Below are 27385 nucleotides of genomic sequence, written 5' to 3' on the forward strand. Positions count from 1 at the left end.
TTGGCTGAGAGCAAATGGCTGAACGACTTGAAGAGAGAAGCCGAGCTGTCAACGCAAGTGTGCAATGATTAGCCAGTTGTTGTCTTTCCCCAAACTTCAGCGTTTGGACGTCGCAGCAATTAACCAGTACCCGTAAGTTTTAAAACAGTAGGTATTTCTGTCCGAAGAAAACATATAAGCAAGCACGGTGTGCAGCAGTCAACTATGCACGCTGTTATTGCTTTTCCCGCACTTTAAAATGTTACTAAAGTCCTGTGGTCAACTGATAAATCCTTTAATACAGCAACAGTAGAACCAGGAAGTTGTTACTACATTATATGAGTTTTTTTTTATTTTACCACATGTTTTTCTTTACAAGAATATGACAGAAATATAGTACCATGCTAAAGTATTTGTACTTTAGCACAAATACTGTACTTGAACTCTGTGACATTTACATCAAGCCATTACCACGAGCTTGTGGTAATGCATTGTGATTTTATGTTATAAATCAATAACAAATGTAAAACCCAACTAAGAAGCATAAGGAAGAATGATACAGGTCTCCCTCCATCCCCCCAAAGTATCTAAAAAGTGTGGCATGCTTTTGTAAGTTGCCCCTCTGAGACAGTGCTTTGCAGAGCCACATTTAGCTGCATTTGGTATATGTTTCGATCAGCATTGGACATTTAGGGGTAGAATTATATGGCCATTCTCTTTTGCAGAATTGTGAAACTCTGTGGAATTGGATGCAAAGCATCTGTGCTGTAATTTTAAAAAAATATTTCCACAAAATATAAATTGGATTTTGACTGTGCCATTCTATCATTCAAATCTGTTTTATTTCAAACAGTATTGTAGTTTTGGACATTTTTTCTATCTTGATTTTATTCTAAGTTTTCCCTATCCATAGTCCAATCCTCTTTGAGTATCTTTGTCCCTATAGAACAACAAATTCAATGCAATTCAATTCTGCTCAACAATTTTTTTTAATCGTAAAGGAATATTAAATATCATTATAACTAAGTTTATAATAAAGACATCAGATCTACAACAATTTAGCTCTTGTAGATTTGATGTCTGAGGGCAGGAAGGATCTCCTGTAGCAGTAGGGGTTCTGAATAATACTCAGATTGAAGACATCCTATTGTTGCATGAGAATGTCATAAAGAGGATGCAGAGTTATCTGTAATGTTTTTTATATAATAAAAAAAAAATACACCTTTACACAATCAAAATGAAAATTAAATTACCCATTCATATTGAAATACATTACACAGTAAAATATATTGTAGTTTGTAGTTTGATGTGACAAATTGGGAAATAGTTCAAGGGATGTGAATACATTTGTATGCCAGTTCCTGGGCCCTGAGTTTATTGTTTGTTAGGTGATCTATATTTCCATGTAACATTTTGTGAACCATTTTGGTAGGTGCTCCACCACTTATTTAATCCTACTTAGCAAAGAGTAAAGTAGATTTTTCAAAACTGTATTTGTGAGTTGATTGGAATAAAATTTTGTTCAATCTTTTTGTTAAACATTTTGAATACTTAACAGTTGCAATTCTTATTTATTTAATCCAGTTATTTCCAATACAGTCCAATAGCTACCAGATTCAGATTCATTTTTTGCACTTTAATATCCAAGTAAAACTTAAAATAACCACAATATTTTGTACTTTAAAAGTTTTCTATGCTATTGTCTCATGATGACGTAAAGATAGGTTTTTGCGGTTCACTTTTCATTTAACATTTTCGCAATAAAGTCTCCTCCCTTGAACAAACCACATGCCATCTTGATTGCATTTAGACCATGTTTTGTAAATCCCAATTGACATTTCCTTCCCAGACACTCCTAGAGTGCGCTTCACGCGCAAGGAAATCTGTCACACTGTAAACCACACATAAATAATGTTTTAGATATTTCACTGGTGGGATTCAAGCCTAAACAGGCTCACATTCTTCATGATGTGATTCGGTTTTATAATTTACAGTATGCTGACTGCTTTAGGTCCTTGCGCTGTTGTCAAATCAAGGTCCAACGTAGTATCAGTATGTGCAGTGCATGCTAAAGTTTGATCACACACAGTGAACACCCTTGGCCTGATGGTAATTTGTAGTAAGAAGCTAACTTGGAACCATGTGTCTAAATAGTCCAGAATGAGATTGCTTCTATCGGGATGGAAAAAGCAGGAAACATTTCTGAGATCAAAGTACGGTAATGGTTGAGAGGAGAACAGGTCTAAATGACTGACTTTTGATAGCTTGATTCCAAAGAAAGCTGGTAGTTTATTTAATTGAGAAGTAAATTGTGTTACTTTTTCTTTGATAAGTTACTAGTTTTGTTGTTGATCAAAATGACCTGCTACTAGGGGTGCACCGATTGCAGTTTTCGGACCAATCCCCAATTTTTAAAAAGCCTTGGTCAAAACCATCAGGCGGAATATCAAGATTCATTAAGTATCACTCTTGTTAACGCACACAAAACTCTAATTGAATACCTGTCTGCTGCTACATCAGCTGTCTGTCATGAACAAGACACCAAAATACTTGAACCCTTTCGCTTTAGGCAAAGAGTGATCCCAGATATGGAGAGCAGTCCTCTTTTGTCTGATTTTAAAAAAAAATTATGGCAATAAACAGTATTGCTTCAGATTTCTTGATTTAGTTGCATATTAAAATCAAATGATTTTATATATATCATATATAAGCACTAATCATACAAATGATTAGTGCTTATGCAGCCTGTTGACTGCAGATCAACATCAAATTACAGACATTAAAAAATGATTCCATAAAGTTTTCAAGAATTTCAACAGTGTAAGCAAAGGTATAGGAAAGACTAAGATAAAAGCTACGTGTCATGGTGTTCTTTTGTTGATGATTTATTTGCTTCAAGGTTTGTATCAGAAGGTCTGGTATCTAAAGAGATGTCGACAGTAAGACTGAAGAATTGGGTTTGATGGTTTTGCACGACTATCCACCCCTGACAGACAGACAGACAGACAGTGCTGGTTATTTAATGGAACTGTCCTTCTGTCATTAGCACAGGGTCATCGCTCCCTCACAACAGATGTTACAGTAACTAATGAAGTAGCTGGGCTTACTTTATGAGGTTAAAGTTGATGCCTTTAGCAACATCATTCATTCAGCTACGCCCCTCCTTAAAGCACAAAGGGTCATCCTTAATCTGTTCCATGTTACATTTTTACATGTCCTCAAGTTATGGTGTTTCTGTGGGGGTGTGTATGTAGGAGATATACTCTTTTCAGATTGCATCACTTTGAATGACATTGATGTTGAAACTGAAGCTCTTGCTTGGTTTTTCTGGGCTGCAGTTGTCAGCATGTATTGACTCAGGGATGATTTGAGAAACAAAGTCACTCAGTTGAGGTGTTAACTTTGCCTCCGATATCCTTGGATTTCAATCAAATCAAAAAAGGCTTAAATTCTCACTGCCACCTTTTTGGTGATAACAGCACAACTGTGTGGAAATAGGTAGATGTTTACAACGTTGTACTTGGTGTTTTTACATTATAATCTATATCATATAGCTGTATTGACTTTTGTGGATACATCTTTGACTAAATAGTGTGTATGAAGCATGGCTAACAATAGCTTGCAGTAACTACTTAGCAGTAAGAAGCTCATCATGTCATTGCATAATTCAACATGGTCAATCATTGCCTTTTCTCCCCCAAATTGTTCAGCTTTAATAACTGCTAATTTAGTTGGCTTTTTCCTTCCTTCTCCACACTCTTTGCTCTGTGTTTAAGAAGGGAAGTTGTCTAAATCACCACTCACTACTTGTGAAATTTATAAATACATGTTTAGGATTGACTGTTCAGAATCAAGTAAAAGTTTTTCAAAAGGTTTGAACAGAGCACATGTTCAAGGCACAGACTCAGATTATGTTGTAACCATGTGAACAGTTTAGGTCTTAGCTGTGGAAAAACAGCTGTTTCTAGCTGGAGCCCTCACTTTTAACTGCAGTCATGAGTCAGGCAGCAAAGACATTAGCCAGAGGGTTATGTGGCTCAGACTGTTTATCACTGTGGCACTGGCAAATAACAATTCAGTTTCACAGCAGGAAGCTCTTTAACATGAGTGGGTCCCACCAGTTTGAATTTCTTGGTAATAGTCTGACATAACTTTGCATGAATAATCTAAGCTTCTTACAAAATTACAAAACAAACAAAATTATAAATAAACTTTCCAAAACCAAAATATAATTAGGACTTTTTATAATCTTTATAATCTATGTTAATGTTTTTACTGAGTATTTCTAGCTCAGGAAGCTTACAATAGCTGATCATACTCTTAAGTTGACATGTCCACATGTTTTTGGGAGTCCATGATATGCTGCTTAGATGACTGGCGGTGAAATGTCAGAAGTGTTTGCATATATAATAAAATAATACTCTGAATGCACTCAAGTAGCTGCTTGAGATTTAATAGTCTTGTATTTTCCTTTTAACAGCATGTGATTATCTTGCTGATAATAAGCAACACACGTTCCCACAAAAAAGAAAGAAAGAAAAAATCTGCCAGAACCTCTTATATCCGTGTGGTCCTACTGACTCAGAAACACCCCCACTGAAGACACGTACAAGGAGCCTTGCTCACCAAAACCAAGAAGTAAAACAATGAAGTACATTGATGCATCTGGTAGATTGATAACCCTACAATGTTCGTAGGTTGTTTTTTTTGTTTGTTTTATTTTACAAAAAAAGCTTTACAAAGTCAACAAAGTAAGCGGACCACTTGAAAGGGAGCTGATATTTTATACATTTAGAATAATGCAGTTTTACATAGAAACATGGCTTTATGCTTCCACCAAAACTCAGTTTATGCCACCAGAAATTAACATTCACAGGCACCTCTTCCTCCCCGCTTGCATTTTGCCAGACTGAAATTTCTATTCCCGTTTGGTTAGGCACTTCTGATATTTCTGGTCAAGCCTAGAGCAAACGCTGGACCACCAGGCTCTCACCCACAATGCTCCCTCCCACCCCCGACAGACCAGGCTCTTGGGGGATCCCCTGGTCTGCTTAGTCTGGGAAAGGTTTCGTCTGTTATTGTGATCTGCAATTCATCAAGGTCATTGAACCACTGAAGTCTGAGGCCATAGTCCTCAACCGGAAAAAAGGTTGATTATTTTCTTCAGATTGTGGTCAGTGTCTGCCTTAGGTGGAAGATATAAAGTATGCTAGTGTCTTTTTCACTGGTGATGGTAGGATGAAGTGCTGCTGAATGGATGATGATTTTGAATTCCATAATATGGGTGCAACTCTGGTCTGTTTTAGTTAAAAAGGAACTAAGGCAAAACTTTAAATTTATTGCTGAGTCTATGGTTTGACTCTCAGCTCTGGCCATCAGATATAAATCATCACTGAAGGAACAAGTAGCGAAATGAGGATGAAGAACTCAACCATTTGGGGAGAACTTCAAGTATAGCCTCTTCTCTCCATCATCAGAAGGAACTGGTCTAAGTAGTTCTGGCATCTGATGCCCTTTGGGGACATTCACTGAACAGAAGCCCTGAGGAAGACCCAGTACCTCCTGGAGGCACTTTGAATTTTGTTGTAGCCTGGAACACCGTTGCATTCCCCAGAAGGAGCTGGAGAGTGTTGCTGGGGTGGAATACCTGAATTTTCTAATCTCTAATAAGTAGAAGACAGAAGATGAATATATGGAGTTTTGTTTAGAATTTGTGAATACCTGTTTTTGATATTCTGCAGGCAATAAGGTTATATGAGACATGAGTGGCACGGTTCAGCAGATTACTCTGAATCCAGGCATCCCCTACTTCCTAAGAGTTGACTGGGCTGTGGACCTGGGTGCTGGATTCACATTAGCTCTTACTGACGGAAGCTCAGCGTGGATCGGAGAAGGTAAGGGCTTTATATTTGAAAACTGTATCCAGATTATTAACAAAAATATACTCCAACGAGTTAGTGGTAGAAAATGTCTTTGTCAGCAGGTGTACCATTCACCAGGCTGTCCACAGCACCTGGTTGACCCCATCTCATAATGTTATGACTGTTCTGATTGCTTAACCTGAGGGACAGTGGGGACCTTGTTTCATTATTCTTCTTTACTAATATACTGTGCAGCTTACAGGTGTAGAAACTATATTAAACTCTACAAGGGTTGTCTTTGTCAATACAAGCCAATGCTAATGTGAATGTGTGTACAACGTATCTGTGTGTATGTGTGGGTCTGTGGTTATGTGTGTACGAGACGGTGTGTTCTCTTAAAGGACACCTGGAACATAACTACTCCATAGTTTTTTTTTTTTCTGTCCATCTGCAGAGCTGACAGGTAGAGATGGAATTGCGACAGCTATGTGTGGGCTACTGGGTTGTCAATGTTTTTGTGTTTGATGTGTTAATTGGGACCTTCAAGCCAGCATTAGCAGCTGTGCAACAACTCATGACATTCCCCTTGGTTTCTCTGCATGCTTCCTTTAAAACCTGCTTTCACATGCGCTCTTGTTACTGCTTAATTAATGTTTATAGTTTTTCTTGCAATCTTCTGTGAACTTCCAGTTCCATGCTTCAGTTCCATGCATTTATGAAATAATGGCAACATAAAAGTAAAAAAAAAAAAAGCCTTTCAAGAGTGTAATTGTTTGACTGGTGATTGTTTTGTCAGTTTCAGAGGATGAGATGACAAGAGAAGCCAATGACATGGGAGTCATAAGAGAGAAATATGTTGAAGATCTTCTTCAAGCTCTAACAAAAGGTGAAGAACGAGTGGGAGGAAAACGAAATGGGAAAGAGGAGTATTCTTTTTGCCTCTCTTCAGATCACAATCTTCTTTCATATCAGAAGATCTGCAACAACATTTTGGTGAGAATGTCTTTCAGTATATGTTTGCTTCCAAAAAACTCTACCAGAATTCATTAGCATTTTTGTACTTGCAATGATGACTAATTAACATAATTAACTGACAAAAAAGGCAAGAAATAAAATATCTTTATTTACTTTTAGACATTTTACAAGACATTTCACCAGAAACAATAGTTGAATTCAGCTCAGCCTTTGTTAATGGAGCATAGACCATGTACATTCTGCAAACAAATGTTGCCCAGATCTGACTTTTTTATTTTGTTTGTTTTGACCGACCTAACAATACAAATCAGACAAATCATGAAAAGGTGACATACTTGCAAATTTGTGTCGGAGGAAACACTGTTGGTACTGGTTTTGAGTGCTTTGGATTACTGGTGAATATGTGTCAGTGCTTTTGAATGCCATAACATTATGTCCTATAATCACCGTTCCCTGAGGATAAATGCCTGTAATGGCAAACAACAAAAATAGAAAGGAAGCTTTTTTTTTTCTTTTACGGTGGGGACTGTTTTAAAGATAAGGTTTATTGCCTCCCAACAATATAGTGGAGTTATAAAGGTTTTGCTGCCCACAGGAAACTGAAAAAAAAGTCACAAACTGCACTTTACAAATAACATCTGTCTTGCCATTAATAGAAACATGAGATAGCTACCATTAAGAAAAAGTGGTAACGTACAATATTTCCAACAGTCACTGTTAAATCCAGAAAATGTTCAAAAAGCATAAGCTAACCCCTTTTCTAAGGCTCTGGAGAATTACTCACTGCAACTGACACTTTGATAAAGAACAGCTCTGGATTCTCCCTGTTGATTTTCATGTCATTCTTCTAACCTAGGGGTGCTTTTGCCTTTAGGGAGCAGTAATGGTCTATGGGCGCTGCTCAAAAGAAGATGATCACAGAAAGAGGGCCAGAAGGTTAGGAACACAGTACAGACCATAAAACCTTGATTTATGAACAGGGCAGTCCTATCTTACACATTGGTTGATTAGTGACCTTTTCTTCCTCGGTTAATGTGATTGAGTGGCCTGTAAGCAGATTTTTCTCATATGAATGGGGATGTGTTACATGATTAGTAATAGCGAAGAAAATCAAAATGATCTGAATTAGTCGTATTAATATAAAATAAAGTGACGCTGCAGCAATAGCATGTCTTGGATTCACAGACTTTAGCTGTGTGGGCAGCACCATAAGAGAAACATGTTGATGTCTGCTTTAAATAAAGATTTTTAAACCATCTCAGACACAATTCCACATTACAAAATCTTCTATACTTGAAGATTGTATTAATTCCAAAGCTGTATATAGAAAATGATGGTGAATATTAAATTAAAGCTGATCTGACCTGATTAGTCAAATAAATGAGACTGAAATAAATTCAGCCCTGCTGGGGTATTACATATTTGTAATTTGATTTTATGACAGGGAATAATAACGGCATTAAAATTAGTAATGATCTAAGGCCTTAATTTAGAAGCTTGCTCAGCTGCTTTAGTGCAATGACAGAAAAGAAAATAAAGGAATCAAAAGTGTGACTAAGTCAAACACACATCTCAGCCATGACATTAATTGGTACAGTCAGTGACATTGCTCTCTTTCTTGAATTTCAGTGTTTTATTAGCAAATACCTTCACTCAGGTATTCAAATTGATGTGTCAGACTTGTGATACAGCAAAACATGTCATCAGCTTGCCCCTTCACTTGCAGGCAATTCTCTTGCAGAACAATGATATGCAAAATTGCTTGGAATAGTTCAAATAATTCAACAAAGCTTTAAATCTGCAGCTGGTCTCCAAACTCATCAGATACAAATCTAATGTGGTCTGATAACATCTGTTGTAAGCAAACCCCAATCCAAAAGGACTCCACCCTACAACCCACAGGGCTCAAACAAGCTCTTGCTAACGCACCATCCCCCAGGACCGCTGGGGAATCTGCAGATCTTTTTTGTGCATCTCTGAAAGGGACTTATTGATGAGGCTAAAAGTGCAACCTTCACAATACTAACCTGGTGTTCATAATGGTCTGAGTATTTATTGTATGTCAACTAACATAGATGAAATATGTTTATTTTTCACATTTTCACATTGGTTAGCTATTACCATTACTGTTACAGCCTCTGGACACAAATGGAAATAAGTCATGAGCATGAAGAGATAACAACTTTATTTCTTGGCTGGCTGCTGGAAGACCTTGGGATTCCTCTGGAGGGGCTCATTATATATTGTTATGAAATATAAATCCAATCTTGCATTGCATTTATTCACTGATTAGATAGAATAGATAAATATAATATTAAATAAAAATAGCAGCTGGAAATAAATATAACATGTTAAACAATGCTTTCTTTCAGCCTGAAGAAAGTCCAGCGGAAATTATTATTTTATTTTAGGTATTTTAGGTATAGTTAGATGCAGTTAGTCAACGTGGCACCTGTAAACAGACCTGAGTCTCTTTTTCTACGTTACAGGAGTGGATAGGGTGATGTGTTAGTGATGCAACTTAGCCTTGGATTTCTTTAATACTTCTTTAATACCAATTTTATTGGGATTAAATTTTTTAATTTGAATGAACTCTCATCTAAGCACAAGCAAAAAAAAAAAAAAGAGTCAGTAATTGATTTGTCAGCAACTAACATCTTTAAATTCAGATACCTCATTAAAGGAAGTATTTTGCCCTGCGTTTGAGAAAGACCTGTCTGGTAGCTTGTTTTGCTGTTTCTGTGAAAGTTTGTATTATCAGGACTGGACTGATTGTCGCCCCTCACTTCCTGCTCTTTATCTGGCGCCACGCCCCCTCACAGTAGATCAGGGAACTAAGAAGACAAGCTGATTTTAACATCTTTGCCCACGTTTCCCATACCAAGTAGCCGTGCCAAACCTTGAATACTGTCTTATCGTCATGAGAAGCTCCTGGTCACCCACTCACTTCCCTGTTTGGTAGACACAATAACTATTTAAAGACTGAAACTATGTATAAGATATATGTTTGACAATGTACTTTCTTAAACTACAATAATGTTTATGCTCTGAAATAGTTATAATAGCATAGTTTTAAAAATGATTTACAACAAAAAATCCATAAAATGCATTTGTGTTCAGCCCTGATGATGTGATAGATTCATCCCTTTTTGCAAATTTTGGGGGGTATGTCTCCCCCAGCTTTGCAAATATAGCCTCTAAATTTATTGTCTGTTCTTTGCAAAAAAAAAAAAAAGCTCAAGCTCAGACAGATTTATTGGAAAACATGTAATAATAGTTTTAACCACATATTTTCAATCTCATTTGGATTTATGTCTGTATTTTGTGCAATTATAATACATGAATAAGCTTTAATTTCAAGCATAAAAGTATAATTCTTGTTTTATGTTTAGGGCTATTGTCCTGCTGAAAGATAAATCTCCCCTGCGGTCTTATTTGTGTACCACTTCTCTTTCTGTATTTCTCTACATTTGTGTCTATCCATCTAACCATTAACCCTGAACAGTTTTTGTGTCCTTGCTAAACATCAACCCCACAACATGCTGTAGCCACCACCATATTTCACTGTAAGATATGCTTAGGGCAATGTGCAGTGTTAGTTTTAAGTTCCACACAGAGTTTTGTAAATGACTGTAGCTCAGATATTGTACAAGTTTCAGTCAGTCTATATGTAAACATTTAGGCCAGCTTTTTTTGGTCAACTCATAGAAATTATTCAATATAATCAATGATCTATGCTAATATTATTTGAAAGCCAAACTGTTTAAAGGGAGATTATGGAGTGATACCACAGAAAGGCTTTTGATTAAAGGAAGACATAATCCTGAAAACGGTAACACTAGATGTTGATTTACGTTTTTAGCAGTATTGATGGGTATGATAACAAACCCCTTGTTTTCCATACTCACGATATGTTACGGTGTCATTTTCACCAGAACAGTTGTGCTGCACACCCATGTCAAGATCTGACCTTATGGTCTGACTGAGGCAGACACACAAACAAATTTCCAGACCACACACTCTGAACCACACTGTAGATTTGAGAAACCAGAAGTTTTGATTTTTACACATTATCCTAAATTATGCTATTGTAGTTTTTTATAAGAAAATATAATTGTACGGTATCTCAGACACACAAGGTGTGAAAAGCATTTAAGTTTTTTACTAAGTGATAATGCTACTATTAATTTCTTATGTCTTTGTGTGAAAGCTTAGAACACTCAGTGTTTATTGTGAGAATTTGATGAAGGTTTTGGAGGAAGAAATACTTACTGTGGACAATATCCTTGCTTCATTGTTGTTTCAGTTGAGAAAAAGAATGTGGCAGTGGGTTTTCCATCACAGACAATGAGTCCGACCTCCCACATCTTGGCAGAAGTTGGCAACAAGATGCCATGTGACCTTTAACTTTGCGTGTCAGGAGAAACAAATTGAGACAGGAAAACTTGACAGAATATTCCACTCCACTCCTTACTTTTAAAGGAGCCAAAGTAAAATATACATTTACCTTGGCTTCTTTAAAATGCATTAATTGCAATGTTTCAGTAATGGAAAGCAAACTGTTTGAATAGATTTGAGTATTTATAGATTGTTTAGCATGTCTTCCTTCCTAAAGGCAAACTCTTGGTGATGTTAAATGCTTGTGTTTACAGCTGTAGATCTTCTTAGAAAACCCAGGATGGAGAAACATGCAACCATTGGTATTTAAAAGCCAGCAGGAGCAGAATAAATAAACAACAGCTGAGGTTAGCCTAATGCTCATTCAGTAAACAGAGTCTGACCTAGCAGAGGTTTAGATATCTGTTTCTAGTCCCTTCAGCTGGTTGATGGAAGATTATGGAAGATTTATGTGCCTAAACTCTCTCAGTATGCAGAGTAAAGATTCACAAAGTTTCAGGCATTAGTTTTAATTAAAAGTTGCACTGCAAATGATGGGTGTTAGCATTAACATTGTTCTTTGAAGTGTGGAAATATTTGTGTACTTAGCATGTCAGAGTTCACTTCTTTCCTAACGTCCATATGTGGTTGATTTATTGTCATATGACCTTTCTTAGGTGGAGAACATCGGAGAGATTTAGATGTAGATAGCAAGAAGTATAAGATGGGGTTGAAGAGAAGATGGATTGGAGGTTAGAGGAAGATCAAAGCTTCCACTAACCTTCACAAATTGGTAACTCCTAGCTTTTGCAAACAGATGGTAAAATGTATCTTCTCCCAGTCTACAAATTCATGTCTTGGAATTAAACATAATCACTAGAATAGTACTGAAACTTGATATAACAACCTTTGTCCGCTCTTAGTGGGTGTCTCTACCAAACTTGCCAAACTAAACAGTCTTGCCACCCATCTACCGGATCACAGCTACATCAACATGCTGATGACTCATTAAGCTTCAAGTCACACTAAGTCCTTCCATGAGAGAACACTGCTCCGGCCATCTGAGACAACTTAATGTTACTGAACATGCCTTAGTTCTTAGGATCATCCTCCATAAATTCTGGGTGGTCCTCTTCTTGTGCTCATCCTATCAAGCTTGTCAAGTCACAAGTTGTAGGGAGTGGTCAATGCACAGCCATCGTGGCCAAGAGAAATCTACTTACTCAAAAATGGCAATTTCTGCAGATAAGCAAAGAATAAAAACTGGAATAAAAAAAACAACAGAAACTCCTAGTAGTTTTTTTAGAAAACTCTTGGTTTTAACTTTTCTTCCAAATTGTTGCACATTTTAGAAATCAACAATAGGCCTTCTCAGAAAGCAGACTACTCTCTGGGTATTCCAGCATTCTCCCACAGTTTAAAACATAACTATTATCCACTCCTCTAAGCTGCTCTTAGATTAGTGTTCATATGGATGGTGTCTCTGTGATAGACTAAGTCTATCATTGGACATGTCGTCCAATGATCACTGGAGAAGGTCTCCAGCGCACTGGGATTGTTCAAGTGGCTAATAGAGAATGGATGGATGATTGATTATTTGGACTACTTGCTCAGAGTAAAAAAAAATTACTTAAAGCAAACTTTGAAGCTGAAATGTACTAGAATACAAGATAATATGTGCAGGAAAAAGAAAATCTGAGGACAGGGATGAACTCAGTTGTTAAATGACACATTAAAATTAATCAAAAGAGGGTAAAACAGCTGTGTGGTCTGCAAGAAATTGATCAATCCAAGTCAAAAATGACAGCTATTTTGAAGATGGTGGCATTATTACAGTGTTTCTTCAACTTCTGTACAGTTAAAGATTTAGCACTGTATTGCCTTCTGGTTTTTCACTGTACCATGTTGTGTGTAGGCAGTGTGTGTGGGGGTGGGTGTGTGTGTGGGTGTGTCGGCGTGTGTGAGTGAGTGAAAATGCAGCTATGACAAGGGTGCCAACCAAATATGAAGAGCTGCTTACAATGATAAAATTGGCATTCTACATCAAATTGGTGGAAAACTCGAAATCTTTTTGTGTGCAGCATTTGCTTCCAAGTTCTTTCTCAGTGATTTCATGCCAAAACGAAAACCAAATGTGGATTATTTTCTTGCATCAGAAGGATGTGTTTAATTCTAAAGAGCTAATGAAAAGAAATAAGAAAGGTGCAATGTCTCACTTGTATAGTTTTACAGACGAATAAATAAGTCATCCGGCTTTTTTCCCAGGCATAAGAAAACACCTCATTCTCAAACAGTCTCCCACTTCAGAGAAGATTTTATGCAATGTTTGTTGCACCACCAGAACTTCTCATGATGACAGAGAGGTGCAAATGCTTACTCATTTTTCACTGGTAGCTGATTTTTGGAAGGTAGATGAGGCCAGTTAACAATTTTATGTGTCACTGTCAAGACTGCAGTGCCAAGTGGACTTTCTTCAGGATTTTTTCCAGCTTCACTACAAGAATCCACTTGTGCTTCAGTGTCAATGTGGTTATTTAGACCTACATCCATCTTGAGTTGTCAGTTGGCCTTGCTCAAAAGGATGGACGTGTTAGGCAATAAATCTGTCAATGCAAAGGAAGTGGGCTTGATAATTAAGGTCATTCTTTACTGCTGGGCCATTTGGTCACCCATAAATAATAAAGCCAAAGAACATGCAGAAAAATCTTCATTTTCTGCTATTTTAGTACAAAAATACAAAAAGAACCTTCTTTACTTTTTGTCACCTTTTAATACTATTCTTTCTTTTTTGTTTCGGTGTTTAGATACACTTGGGCTCTGTGGAGCTTCAGCCAGCACCAAACTCTGTGGAGCTCATCCGGGAGATGATCGGGAAGTCTCTGCAGCACAAAGCAGATCTGGAGGCAGAAAATTCAAGGCTGTTAGAGGAGAACTGTACACTGACACAGGATCACCAGCGTATACTGAAAGAGTAAGAAGTTCAAGGAAAAAAGTCTGGGAAAATAATGAATAATTGTTCTGGTGTTAGTGATATTTGTTGCTGACATTTTTTTAAAGCTATGTTAGCATTTATTCATATCCATTAGAATTTAGAGTGTATGATTAACAATAAAAAACCAAATCTTTTCTCAAGTCTTTAATATCACACATCTGATTTTACACGGTTATTGATTAAACAAAGATAAAGTCGAAATTGAAAATAAAGTCAAGCGTGAAAAACCAAATTCTACATGTGCTCAACACACTCTAAAAAAAAGAAAGAGTATGTAAATATTTTTTATATATTATTCATTATTTTTTATCATTACTATTAACATAAAATGTCTCAAAGTATTGCAGTAAACATTTAAGCCCAGTATATTGGAAGAATTTTGCTGGAATATTCACTCCTGGAAGATTTTCAACTGTTAGACTTGTAAAAGTTTCTGTATTTTCTTGGATTCATGCTTTTTCCATCAATACTGTATGAAATTTGTTGTGGAATTTTGTACATTTGTGGTTACATTCATATAGTTACAGAATCCTCCAAAGACTCATTTTTTTCTTATTTCTACGCATAATCCTAAAGTTTGAAAAGTGTGCTCTTTCTTCGTACCATGTGTTGGTTTTTCTAACATTTGGTTAATGATTTGAGCTCTATAACACGTAACAGAGAAGCTTCACACCTTGTTTCCACACATTGTGAAAAAGACAGAAGGTTTCTTTTTTTCTTTCTCTTTGTGCCCGGCACAAATGTAGTCTCCCATTTCAGATCAGTTATGGCATTCTGTAAAATTGGGGTCCCTGCAAGCACCATCCCAACTGTCAAATAAGAAGGCACGTTAAAACACATTTTAGTTGTTTGTGTGTTCACTGTCACATGGAGGTACTGTATGTTTGTTCCAACAGGCTGGAGCAGCAGGTTAAGCATAAGGAGATGTTAGAAAAGGAAATGTATTCGCGTTTTGTCATGGTGTTAAATGAGAAGAAAGCGAAGATCAGAGGACTGCAAGAGACCGTCCAACAGCTCAGCCACACCGATGAGCAGCAGAAAGAGGATGAAAGAAGACAAAGGTTTATGCGATTACTTTGGAAATGTTGATATTTTTCTAACAGTGAACCCATAAATTTAACATCCTACTACTTTTTCCCAATGTCTTATTTTGCTATATGTTTCTATAGTAATGTTTTGGCATACTAACAGGCTAGGCTTATTTTAATTAAGATGTATCCACTTCTTTTTTCTTTTTAACCTTGTACATTAATCTAAGCTCTTTTCTAAATTGCACTTAGTGACGGTGAGGCCTCTCAGAGTGAAGACGGTGGACATCCCTCTCAGGAGTCAACTATCCTCATAAAAGGTCTGTTGGTTTTTGAAAAACGATGCATTAAAGTTATCACATTTTTTTAAAATATAAATGACAGACCCTGACAATATTGGGGTTCATTTTTAGTGAGCCCACTTTACTGTTTTACCTTTAAATAAAATATAGTGCAGCCAAATATCTTCAGAAGTTACATAGTAAACACAGTGTAATATAAGCATGTGTCCAGCTGTTCAGTGAAGGCTGTGGACATTTCTTGAAGAGCAATAGTGAAAAAAAAAATCAACCACAAAGATCAAGGAACACAGAAGATAGGTCATGAATAAAGATTTAGAAGTTTAAAAAAGGTTCAGGCTATAAAACATAATTTCAAGATTTTGAACATCTGTTCAGTCAATCAACTGAAAGTAGAAAACGTATGACTCAACTGGCTCCAGATAACACTGAAGGAGCTGCAGACAAAACATCTTAGTCAAACACCCTAACAATCATTCCTTTATGAAAGAAAGAGACACAATTCCAGCAAATCAGTGGCAGAATTTTTCTGGTATTCTTAAAGACTGCAAAACACTCAAGACTGATTGTGGTTCACCTTCAGTCAGATCAGTGATGTTAAATGTACAGCCAAAATTGTCCATGATCGAAACATAATTAAGTGTGCGATTGGCCCAATCAGAGCTGAGATCTCAGTGTAACTAATAATTTGTTTTAAGGCTTAAGATGTATCTTTCTGAAGATTCTCCATCCAATCTGACTAAGCTTGTGCTGCTTTGCAAAAAGCAAGCAAACATCTCCATCTGACTGAGTAAAGCTGGAAAACACATACCCCAAAAATATTTTTGACTATGGTTGCAGCAAAACTCAGTTCTGCTAGGCTTTTATTCATTAGCTGAATAACACTTTTCTGAGATATAAATATTGAAAAACATGTATCTTTTTATTCCACCTCATAATTAAGAGCTACTTTGTGTTTTTCTAATAGACCAAAACACTTCAAAATACACTTATGTTTGTTGCAATGTGACAAAATAGAGTGAATACTTATGCAAGGTAGCATGAAAGGACAGAGAGAACAAAGACTCTGAACTTGTCAAGCTTACTCCTATTACCAATATCCTCTCTCATGTGATATAGTAATGACGACAGCTCTTAGTGAAACTCTTAAAATTTAGCTCTCCTTCTACAGATTTTACTGTCCAATAAACTGAGCAGTTAAAGGTAATTTAATATTCAAGCAGAGAGTTTGAGCAGAAACTTGAAAGCAGAGAATATACCCCCAGGTAGCTTAGTTCTGGGAAATACTTGTGAGTAAATCTGCCCTGATTGCTTCAACACGGCCAGCCGTGAGGTGGTCTGCCCCTTTCTGCATCATGCAGGGTAGCCATGTGACGTCATAACCCCACCTACCCGCCTTCCTGCTGCAGTTCTGCAGCCTGCTGGTGTACTGTGTTTCCACTTTCTCTATGGCTGCATTCGTAGTATGAGTCAAACTCTGGCTACTCAAAGAGAAATTAACATTGCAACACTGTGTTGTGACTTCAACAAGCTGTGTTCTTTGGCTCTCCACTTTCTCTGTCACAGAAACACACACGCACACGCATGCAGGTCCTCCGCCCAGGCATTTATTCACACACTTGATTGTTCAGAGCCCTGGAGGAGTTTAAAGTCACAATTTGCCTGGATTTGCAGCTTGTCAGCAAGACCTCTGAACACTTGTCTTTCTTTGTTAAGGCTTTATTTCTTACATTGTTTTGTTTATACTTATCTGACTTACAAATAAAGAAAAGGTGAAATGGATTTTAAAATCTTCCCAACCAAGCCATTGATTCGTAGTAAAATTCACAAAGATGTGAAAAGTAAAAAATTCACCATAATGTTATTTAATTGCATTTATTTGGACCATGTGAATCCTCGTCCATTTAGCTGTCACCAAGCTTCACTTGGATCAGACACACAACAGCAGGGCAGCCTGATGTTTTAGTGGCCTCTGATTTTTTTTTTCCCCCTTCTGACATGTTGGCCCCTGTTGACCTTTAGGCCCCAGGCTGTGTTTTCATGCTGTGCAGAGCTGGGGGTGGCTTTCTTTGACTCACTCCCTCCAGGTTTAGCTTCTGATAGTGACAACACAGGAAGCATCACTCATATGAGGAGACTCAGAGATAACAGAGATAGAGACAGAATGGAGAGGAGGGTGAAATGCAGTCTTACTGACGGGCCGAGCTTCTTAGGGGGAGAACCGTGAAGAAAAAATATTTTTTATTCATTTAACTGTAATGATGGCAGCTATAGTAGTTTTTTCTTATCTCTAAATCAGGACAGAACAAGTGTTTTCTTTCCCTCTAAAACAGGTTCTCAATCTGGCAATCTCTGAATGTGAACAGGCTAGTGGCAGTGTTACAGGGCAAACAGGTGTGTTTGTCTCTTCATATGTAATCTATTGCGACCGGACCATTGAGGAATGTTAGATTTCTATTAATGATAAAGGTAGCAAAGTTGTCCCAGGTTGACAAGGGTTAACAAGATAACTGTCCTGAACCAGCTACAAATGTGCTACAAGAGTTCCCAATTAGAAATAATTTTAAACCTCGGGTAATACTTTTGCTTTACACATCACTTATTTTAGCTATTTTCTGAATCCCACTGAAAAGATGCTGAGGTATACTGGTTCTGCATGAAATGTGGTTGCATTTCTATAATAACTGCATGTAATTTGGGGTATTCTAAGGTTGAAGTAATTTTGTGCTTTTAGATACCACAACATGGAGTGCTTTGGAAATGTAGCCATACTGGCTTCAAAAGACTTCTGACTTGGAGCAGAGGTTCATCTTCCAGCAGGTCACACACAGGCCTAAACATACAGCTATAGATACAAACTTTGTGTTACAAAGGAAATGTTGAATCTATTCTGAAAAGGCCTGTTCAGATGTTGCAATAGCCCTGGCAAATCGGAGCCTAAGTCTAATTGAGAGTTAATGGCATGACTTGAAATTTCTATTCTGACTCAATCTTTAAACCTATGCCTCTATTTTGCCTCCACTCTACAGTTATGTACTACTTTATCTTGGTCTATTACATCAAATCTTCATAAAAGACATTAAATATTTTTGTAAGAAAGGTATCTTGAACTTTTAGAAGGCACTGCATGTTTAAAATGTTAAGTTCTTTACTACTGTAGTTGGGAATTCAATGTTATCTGTGAGTACATATGAGCTCTTTCTGTATCCAGATTGTAGTTTAGTGTCACAAGGCGTCCCTATCCATCAAAGTTTTTCTGACGATGAAGAGAGAGAGACAGAAGAGGCGGTTGACTTCATAATCCTAACACAGACTCCTCTGAAGATCAGTAACATTAATGGTGAGTTTTATTTACAGTGCATACAATTTAATTTATCTTAGTTACTTTTCTTGGCAATCGTGTTGATCAAAATACAGTGATGGCATGAAAATGTAGAGAAGATGTTTTATTGCAGATGCTCTAATTGAAATTGTCTACAACTCAATGAAATCTTTCAATTTCTGATCATTTGAAAGTAAAAATACTCAAAGTTTCATTGAAAAAGTAACACAATCCTTTTAAGTGTAAAGTTATACGTAATAAAAAAGGAATTGCAGCGGAAGATATGCAGTCCTTCATTAAAGTATTGTTTTTCCATTAATCTTGTTTATTGTGTTAAAAAAAGGGAAAGTCATTTTTTTCCTTTAAAACTAACTAAAACTAATCCGTAATTATTTTGCAAACTGTAACTGTTATATTAATTGATAACATTTTGTTGGCAAAATAGTCTCCATACTTCTCAATATTTCTAGTTACACTTTCTCCAACTCTGGCAAACTCAACTTTTATCCTTCATTGCATCTGGCTGTGGCTGCCCATTAAATGAGTCAGACAATTGCAGCAGTGTGTGTGGTGTGGCCCAGTCCTGCTGAGCAGTGTGAAAGCAATAAGTTTCAAGCTCCATGCAAAAGCTTTCAGCATTTTACTCCACCACATTTTATTTATGGCATTTTTCTTCCTCTTTAAATGGATAAGAAGGGTTTTCATGACAAAATGTTTGATAGACCACTATAATTTATCCTAATTACACGTCAAATTTACACTACAGCACACAACCTAAAACGGTGTCAGCCAAGGATATAGATTCCCAGAGATCCTCCCTTCTTCTGTGCCAGATTTTTTATTCGCAAATGTGAAAGTAGCTTAGCTAGTAGCATAGCTAGTTTCTTTAAACTGACGATTTCCTGCATTCTTAAAACTCTGGTTGCCTTTTGTGATCAATAAACCAAATTAGACATTTAATGTTACCATCTTCTCTCTAACCCTCCAGACTGAATGTGAACACAGGCCCTTCACGTTATCTGCAGTATCTTTGGGAACTGTTTGTGTTGCTGCAAACGAAATGGTAATGCCAGGTAATCTAGAAATAAATAATGTATGCAGTTTTTCATGATTTGGATTTACTTCCTACCTGCTACTAAAATATTGCTGCCACTCAGGCTCTGTGCTGTTTAAGAATGAAGAATTAAGTTCAGAAAACTAACAAACAAAGGCTTCTTTGTTAGTGTTTGTTGTCCTGCTTTTCTTTTCTTTATTTATTAAAAAAAAGAATAAATGCTGTATGTTGCATTTAAACACTGTAAACTAGCACTTTGTCAAAGGTAATTTGAACTTAATCTTTCTTCTTGTTTTTACATGCCCTTTTATTTTCTGGAAATTTATGACCAAAGCATCTTGGTTGTCTCCATGGAGTGATTGGGGGGGGATGTTGTTTCTCATTGTCTTAATTTGTACACCTTGTGTTTTAACTCAGCTACCAGCTTTGGTAGCTGAGTTACTGTACTTGCATCTGTACTTTGGGGCCAATGCACCAGCCTTCAGGTTCTTTATCTCACCATTCTGCCTTTGGCTTTTAGATCCTCTTGCAGTCTTTTGTCATTTTGATGATACCTTTTTGTCTGCTTAAATCCACGGGTGGCCGCCTGGTTAATCCTCCTGCAACACGTTCTTGCGGGTGCTGTAATCCCCACAAGAATGTTCCACTCTCTCCTCTGCACTCCGCATGAATTAGGTATTTTACAAAGGAAAGTAGAGAGCTGTGTCAGAGGTTAATTTACAGATGAGTGCAGTACAAGATGATGAGACAAAGTGGGGACAAAGTGGAGGCCACTCTGAAGATTTTGGTGGTTTTATTCTAAATTTTACTTTATAGTTTGATTTCACATAACTTTTGTTTGTGTCAGCTTGTGTGCCATAGTGAAATCGACTAGAAGAAACATGCTTGAATTGTTGGAGGAGCTGGTGTGGCAGGTTGTTGTACTATCTGGACATATAGTTATAGTAAAAAAGTGGCACAGACCTTATACAGTTCTATTGTAATCTACCTTCTAATGTTTTAGAACAAAAAAACCCATGAGGTCTTTGCCAAGTTCTGCAGTTGTTTGATTATTACCTCAGAGGTAGGAAAACACAAAAGTTTCTAAACTGTTTAGAAAAGATCTATAGGATGTTGAGCAAAAACTAAGTACAACCTTAGAGCTTTTTATATGATTTGAAAGGTAAAGGAGCCACCAGGAGCCGCTTATCAAATGTATTTGATTTATTAATCATCAGCAAGTGTGGCTGCCTCTGAAAACAGAAGTTTTTATGGTCAGTAGCATACAGCTGAGTGCAAAAGTTAGAAAAAAGGTTATCTTTTGAACAAGATTTTAGTTACAATGTTCTATATTGCAAGTCATGTAAAATACTTTAGGATTGTGATATTCAGTGGTTATGTACATATATCTTCTCAGCAAGTTTGGCATTTAAAAACAGCTTTTAAATCCCGATGGCGTCTTCCCAAGGGCAATCTATATCCTTCAACTGAACACGTGCTCATGCAGCTGGAGGGGTTAATGATGTTCAAGAAAAAGCTTCAACGGCTGAGGCAGCCTCACATTAAGCATCCAGTCACTTACTTATCATCGTCATTCACTTATCGAGTGCACCTGTAGAATTCCCATCATCCAGAGAAATGACAGGAGCCTTCCTGTTTTTCCTGCCACAGAGTTGCAATGAGACAGACCCGTCTTTGTCTCATGCTGGGCTGCTCAGGACTCACCGCTCTCCACCTTGAAGTGTAATGTCTGAAACAACTTGGCCTCATAAAAATAGTTCTTGAAAACTGAAAATGACAGCTCACTCACGAAGGTCTATCAACAGGACCACAAAATATAAGAAATGCAAGCCGTTCCTTTGTAGAGTTCATAATAGGCCCAATTCTCACAGTTATTGGTTTATATTTTAGTTAAAAATTTCCCCGTTTAAAATGTCTAATTTTTGTTGGACTGGATGTGTCTGCCTCTGTTACCTCCTGCTGGTTTTCTATACAGTGGTCTATCCTTAGCATCTTATTGTCTGAATCAGATTCTGTGTATTAACATATTTCTTAGCTTATAAGACAGACACTGGTGCATATAAAATATGAGCATTTTGTGTGCACCAAAATGCTCCTATTGCTGTAGCTGCTGTCTTTTGCTTCATGCTATGCCATACTCATATGATGTAGCATATGAGTATGACATATGGCCTACTCAATCCTATACTACCTTGAGTTGGTGGTGGCTACAGGGGACAGCATCTCCTATTTTGTTCTAGATGCTGTCAGTTGATTGTGAGATGTAATAAACGTGTGTAAATCAAAAATGACTGAATGAATCTGAAAGTGGCCTTATTTACACCTTTCAAATGTAAACTTTCTAAGATAATGTGAATAACACTGTATTGTCTTATATCCCCAAAACTCTTAAGTGTGCTTTGCTTCACAATCTTGTTGTTATCCCTTTTGTATAACAAAAGGGATTTTTCTACCATTATTTTTTTTAACAATACTTGAATAATGACTCTTGTAACATTTTTCTTCTGTAATAAAAAGCTTATGAGCCTCGGTCTCCGTGTGAAGGGCCATGGTGACTGTCTGCTATTACCTAACACTTTTTCTATATCAATCTCATTTATTTAATTTCCACAGAAACTGAATGCTGGGTTTCTAAGCCACAACTGTCAGAGCTGTACCTTGAACTATATTACTTTGTAATTAATCTATGTAATACTTGTTGACTGTTCAATGATATTCATTGTGATGCATCTGTTAGCAGAGTAGTGTCTTGGTTGCCCTCACACAAGTTGTCACTCATGCTAAAACTAGAGACAGCACCATTCAAAGCTTCTTTTGTTGTTTGAATAACGTACAAATCCCCAATCATTTCCTTCTTGCTTCAATGGTTTTCAATAGCTAGTGGCAAAGAGTAACCCCCTCTGTTCCGACGTGCTCGTTAAGACATCCTTTTGATCAGCACAAACCGAGTGGATTTTCTTATAGCTGTTGGTGTTAACTGATTGTCTAATTATTTGAATTAAACCAAAGACTAAGTAGATTTGAAGAGCATAGTCATAGAACATTAAATATTTATAGAACATTAAATGAATACACACATCTATATATGTGTGTGTATATATATTGAGAGTACACAGAGGAACGTAGTGATCAGGAGCATCAAATGTCCTGACTGACAAAATTAAGGTTTTTCTGATAATCCACCCTTACAAGTAGTTCATTAAGTTTTTAAAGAATTGCAACGTTTATGACATGAAAATGTCAAATGCATGCAAACATTTTACTTATGAATGGCCAGTGATGTACAGTAACAACTAAGCTTCTGTATGCAACCCAAGCCTAAACTTTATGCAGCTATTCAAAATGGTATTCAGAAAATTGGAGCTGAGAAATCCAAGACAATTTTCCACAGCTGACTTAATTTTCTCTCATGGCTGGGAATGGTTTACATCATTATTTTGACTTCCTCAAGACCAAAGCGTCATCAGGCTATCCACAATGTGTTCCTTCGTGTTGACTCATTGGCAGCTTGGCTTCAATATCAGTGTCTCACACTGTCACCCTTGTCTGCAGTGTTTAATCTACAGTGAGAGAAACATTAGAAAGTTCTGCCAAACACATTTAATCTTTTGACTTATTGTTATGTTTAAGTTTTTGCCAGGTTTTATTGTTGAGAGTTCTTTGCTTTGTGTTATCCTTGTTGTTTTGCTGCCATAATTTTGACATATCTTCTTATTTTGATAATTGCCAAATACAGTAATTATTGTATTGTGTTGTGCCTTACAACAGTTTGTTTGTTTTACTCACCCACTGTTGTTGCTCACATTTGGTCTGTTGAAGGATATTTTGGAACAGTCTTGACATCAGTCATTTCACTGTGATTGTATTAAAGTTTGTTTTCCAAGACTTTAGGCTTCTGAGTCTGCAGTAAGGTTCTTCTCCATATACATTCATATCAAATGCAAATATAGCTTTAAAGTGTTATGTGGAAAGGAGTGTGTCAATAGCTTTCACTCAATTCCAAATATTTTGACACTTAGCTTTCAACTTCATTTTCTGGAATTACTTGCAGTCTTCAATTCACACACATAGACCAATAATAGGATTGGTCTATGTGTGGTTGGTTGGAGGATTACATTGCTTTAGTTGAGCCGTATTATTTTAAAAGCTCTATGCAAAGATTAATGTGGTGGTAATGATGTGTTGGGGTTTTCAGTCACATCCTATTTGTTCCATTCAAATTTTTTTTGAAAGGAATTTTTTGTCCAACAGACAAGAAGCTCTTGGACAAAATTGGCTAACAGTCACATTCATAGTGCAGGGAAACATATATTTCCCACTTACAGATTTTTTTCTGTTTTTGTTTTGCCACAGTTTAATGTTTTAGGCCATCAAACAAATTCTAATATCAGTAAAAAAAACAAAGTACAAAAACAGTTTTCATGAATTAAGTGGACACACTTAATTCATGAAATTAAGTGCATAATTTAAAACTTCAACTACATTTCACGCCTCCAGTAAGCAGTTGTTACTCAATAGCCAAGAGCTCACATCCTCTGTAAGAAGCAAATAGCAGCAGACAAGGAGCTGGTTTTTAACCAGACTAATCCATACCTAACCTGGTAAAAGTCATGCCCTGGTTCTACGCTTTGCTTCATACCGAGAATCCTAACCCAATTATTGTGAAACAATTGCTTGCTGGAGGTGAGAACACTGACTATGTTTAAAATTTTTATCGGCAACGTTTGGCTGGGATGTATGTGGTGCACCAGTTTAATTCTTTGAAGCTTAAATTGCATGCGCTGTAAACGACAATCCCCAGAAAACATCCCAGATGGAGCAGTGATGAAAAATGGGAATCGAGGAGAATTGCACAGGAAGATAGTCTCTAGGCTAATCCAGACCCTTTGTTATAAAGTAATTGTACCCTAAACCAAACAACTGCCTAAGACATTTGGTCTAGGGGCGATGGTGGTGAGGGCAGTAGGAATTCCCTCTGATTTCCGTTCTGTCCTCCTCTGTCCTTGTGTCCTTGGGCAAGACATTTCACCTGCAACTCCAGCAATCACCAACACCAGCCGGCCAGAATCAGACTGACATCCTCGCTTCTGTCAGACTGCTCCAGGGCTTCTGTGGCTACAATGCAGTAGCTTGCCATCATCAATGTGTCGAGGTGTGCGTAAATGGAAACGACTGGTTGTAAAGAGTCTTCAAGGGTCCTGAAAAGCGCTATGCAAGTTTTATACAGTGTATAATAGTCTAGTTGGGTTTTCTATTAGACTGATACAGAATCAACACTCAGGTAAACATAAATTAATGATCTACATTTTTAACTGAAATGTTGGCTCGAAGGGATCAAAACTGATTTTTAAGCAGGTGACAAATGTCTATGAGTTACATGAAACATTGCTCTTTTTTTCTGTTGGTGATATAAATTCTGACTATCTGGCTTTTGCATTTAGAGCAAAGCTCAATTCTTAATCCAGTCTTATTTAATTAAGTCATACTTCTAATTGGATATCTTAATAAAACCAAAAGTAAATTGTCATATTTAAGCAGATAATTTATATCTGTAGATTTTGTAGTCTAATGAATAGAAAACGTAAATCAAGGATGTAAAAGTTGAATCAAGTTGGTTTTTGGCAAAATCAAAACAAGGCAATGAATCAGCTATTTTACATTTTGCAGTTCACTTACGGTAATTTATATTGAGAGGTAAACATAATCTTGGATCTTCTTATATGTATATAAAACTTTACATGAGCTTGCTCTAGCTTGAGATCTGAGAATGTTGCTTTCTGTATTGATGCTCCCTATTTTATGAAAAATAATTTACAGCCCCCAGCTCTAAATAACTTTTAGAGCTTGATTAAAAAAAAAAGCAAACAAAAAAACATATTTCTAATTTAGTTTGTATTGTGTGTTAATTTAGGTTTGTATTGTGTGTGTGTCTTTGTCTCTCTTATAACCACTTTTATGGGACTGTTATTGTGATGTTGATCTCTTTGGCTCCCTTTCTTTACTGATTATTGTCTATATCTGTCTTATGTATTCATGCTTTAAAACTATAGCTTTTCTGTGTAGGAAACAGATTTTATTGGTTCATAAATGAATGAAAATTAAAAAAAATAAATCTTGACTTCAAATCTTCTCAGTGCTTGATTTTTCTCTTTCTTCATTTAAACTATTTATGTTGTTTTAAGCTGCCACAAAATATGAAGAATGGCAACTGGCATATTGAATATGTTATTGTCTATTTTTGTTGTCTCTTTGAAGTGCTGTTGGAAATACTTAAATGCTGCTATCAATTTCACTTTGAAAACAAACACAAAGTGAATATAAATGGCATGGTTGTCATAATTTAAAAGCCTGATCAATATTTATAATCAGGATACATCTCTCTCTTTTTATGTATATATAGATATCTACATATGTAAATGTGTGTGTGTTGGAGTAAAATGTATGAATGGCTGAAGAGAAGAAATAATGGATGGAATACATACAGTATATCTTCCTGTGTAAGTGTGATTGTAGTTGGGACTTTTAAAAAATCATATTGCAATAAGCAAAATAAGATATGTTTGAAGAGCTGACAAATTGTGAATAAAGTGAATAAACTCAGTTCTTTTATCACTGCTGTCCACCTTTTACCTTTACCTAAAAAACAGGGATCATCTGCTGTGGTCTGGACCTCCTCACTTGACTTCGGAGGATCAAGGTTCACGTCCGTCCAGAGGCGGCTTCGTTTTCCCACATGTTCTACTCTAAACAGGGAGCTAACTCGCAAAAACACCCCCCCACAAACTCGTTTCCCTGGACCCCAGGAAATCACAGCAAGCTGTTTTTTCTCTTTCTGTGTCACCACCTTGGGTCTTGTTTGACACTTCAATTATACAACTTCTTCCATGTCATTATTTAATAATTTACCTTTCTTCTGGCAATGCTCTGAAGAGTGATTTAGTAATCTTGATATGTGCCAGTTGGTTGTTCTCTGTGTATTTACACCAGAACAAACAAATGGTGTAACTGCATGTTTTTTCTGGCTGTTCTGATCTGGGAGGTCCAACTTGAATTTCACCAGGGAGAAAAAAAAGAACAGCATAGCTATTGCTTTTAAACTTTTTACTTCATCCAGGACATCATCCTTAGGTTTAAGAAGTAAAATGTTCCTTTTATCCTGCCAGTGGTTGCCAGAGGCAGACCACCTTAATAGGTCATGTGATACATGGGTCATCTTGGGGTCCGCACAGCAGATCACCAGGATCAAACACCCTTTCACTAGGTCTTTGACTCAGTGATTTATAGCTACTGAACTGGTACAAGACTTCCACGGATAGACACACAGCAGAAATATTTCACACATTGAGTTGCAGCTTTTTACTAAAAGATCTTATCAGGTGGTATATCTTTTTCTCCCCAAAAATGTCCTTTGATTAAACAAATTTATGAAGTCCCTTTTGTTGTAATGTTGCACAAGAATCAAACTGATCAAGTGGTATTATTGGAGAGTATGGCAGAC

General features: G+C 36.8%; 1 protein-coding gene across 2 annotated transcripts; it reads left to right on the forward strand.

Moving 5' to 3' along the window:
• Positions 1–10: 10 nt before the first annotated feature.
• Positions 11–26016, forward strand: LOC116730140 (DNA repair protein XRCC4). Of its 2 annotated transcripts, none has more exons than XM_032579158.1 (8): positions 11–147; positions 5721–5873; positions 6637–6833; positions 13997–14163; positions 15081–15245; positions 15465–15532; positions 18723–18851; positions 19822–26016. In XM_032579158.1, exons 2-8 carry the CDS (start codon positions 5741–5743, stop codon positions 19824–19826), a joined length of 864 nt encoding a protein of 287 aa, XP_032435049.1. In that variant the 5' UTR covers positions 11–147; positions 5721–5740; the 3' UTR covers positions 19827–26016. The 2 variants fall into 2 exon arrangements, with proteins under 2 accessions (XP_032435049.1, XP_032435048.1); XM_032579157.1 differs by having other exon boundaries at positions 11–132.
• The last annotated feature ends 1369 nt before the right edge of the window (positions 26017–27385 follow it).

The sequence above is a fragment of the Xiphophorus hellerii genome, chromosome 12, assembly GCF_003331165.1.
Source record: "Xiphophorus hellerii strain 12219 chromosome 12, Xiphophorus_hellerii-4.1, whole genome shotgun sequence".
NCBI classification, from domain to species: Eukaryota; Metazoa; Chordata; class Actinopteri; order Cyprinodontiformes; family Poeciliidae; genus Xiphophorus; species Xiphophorus hellerii.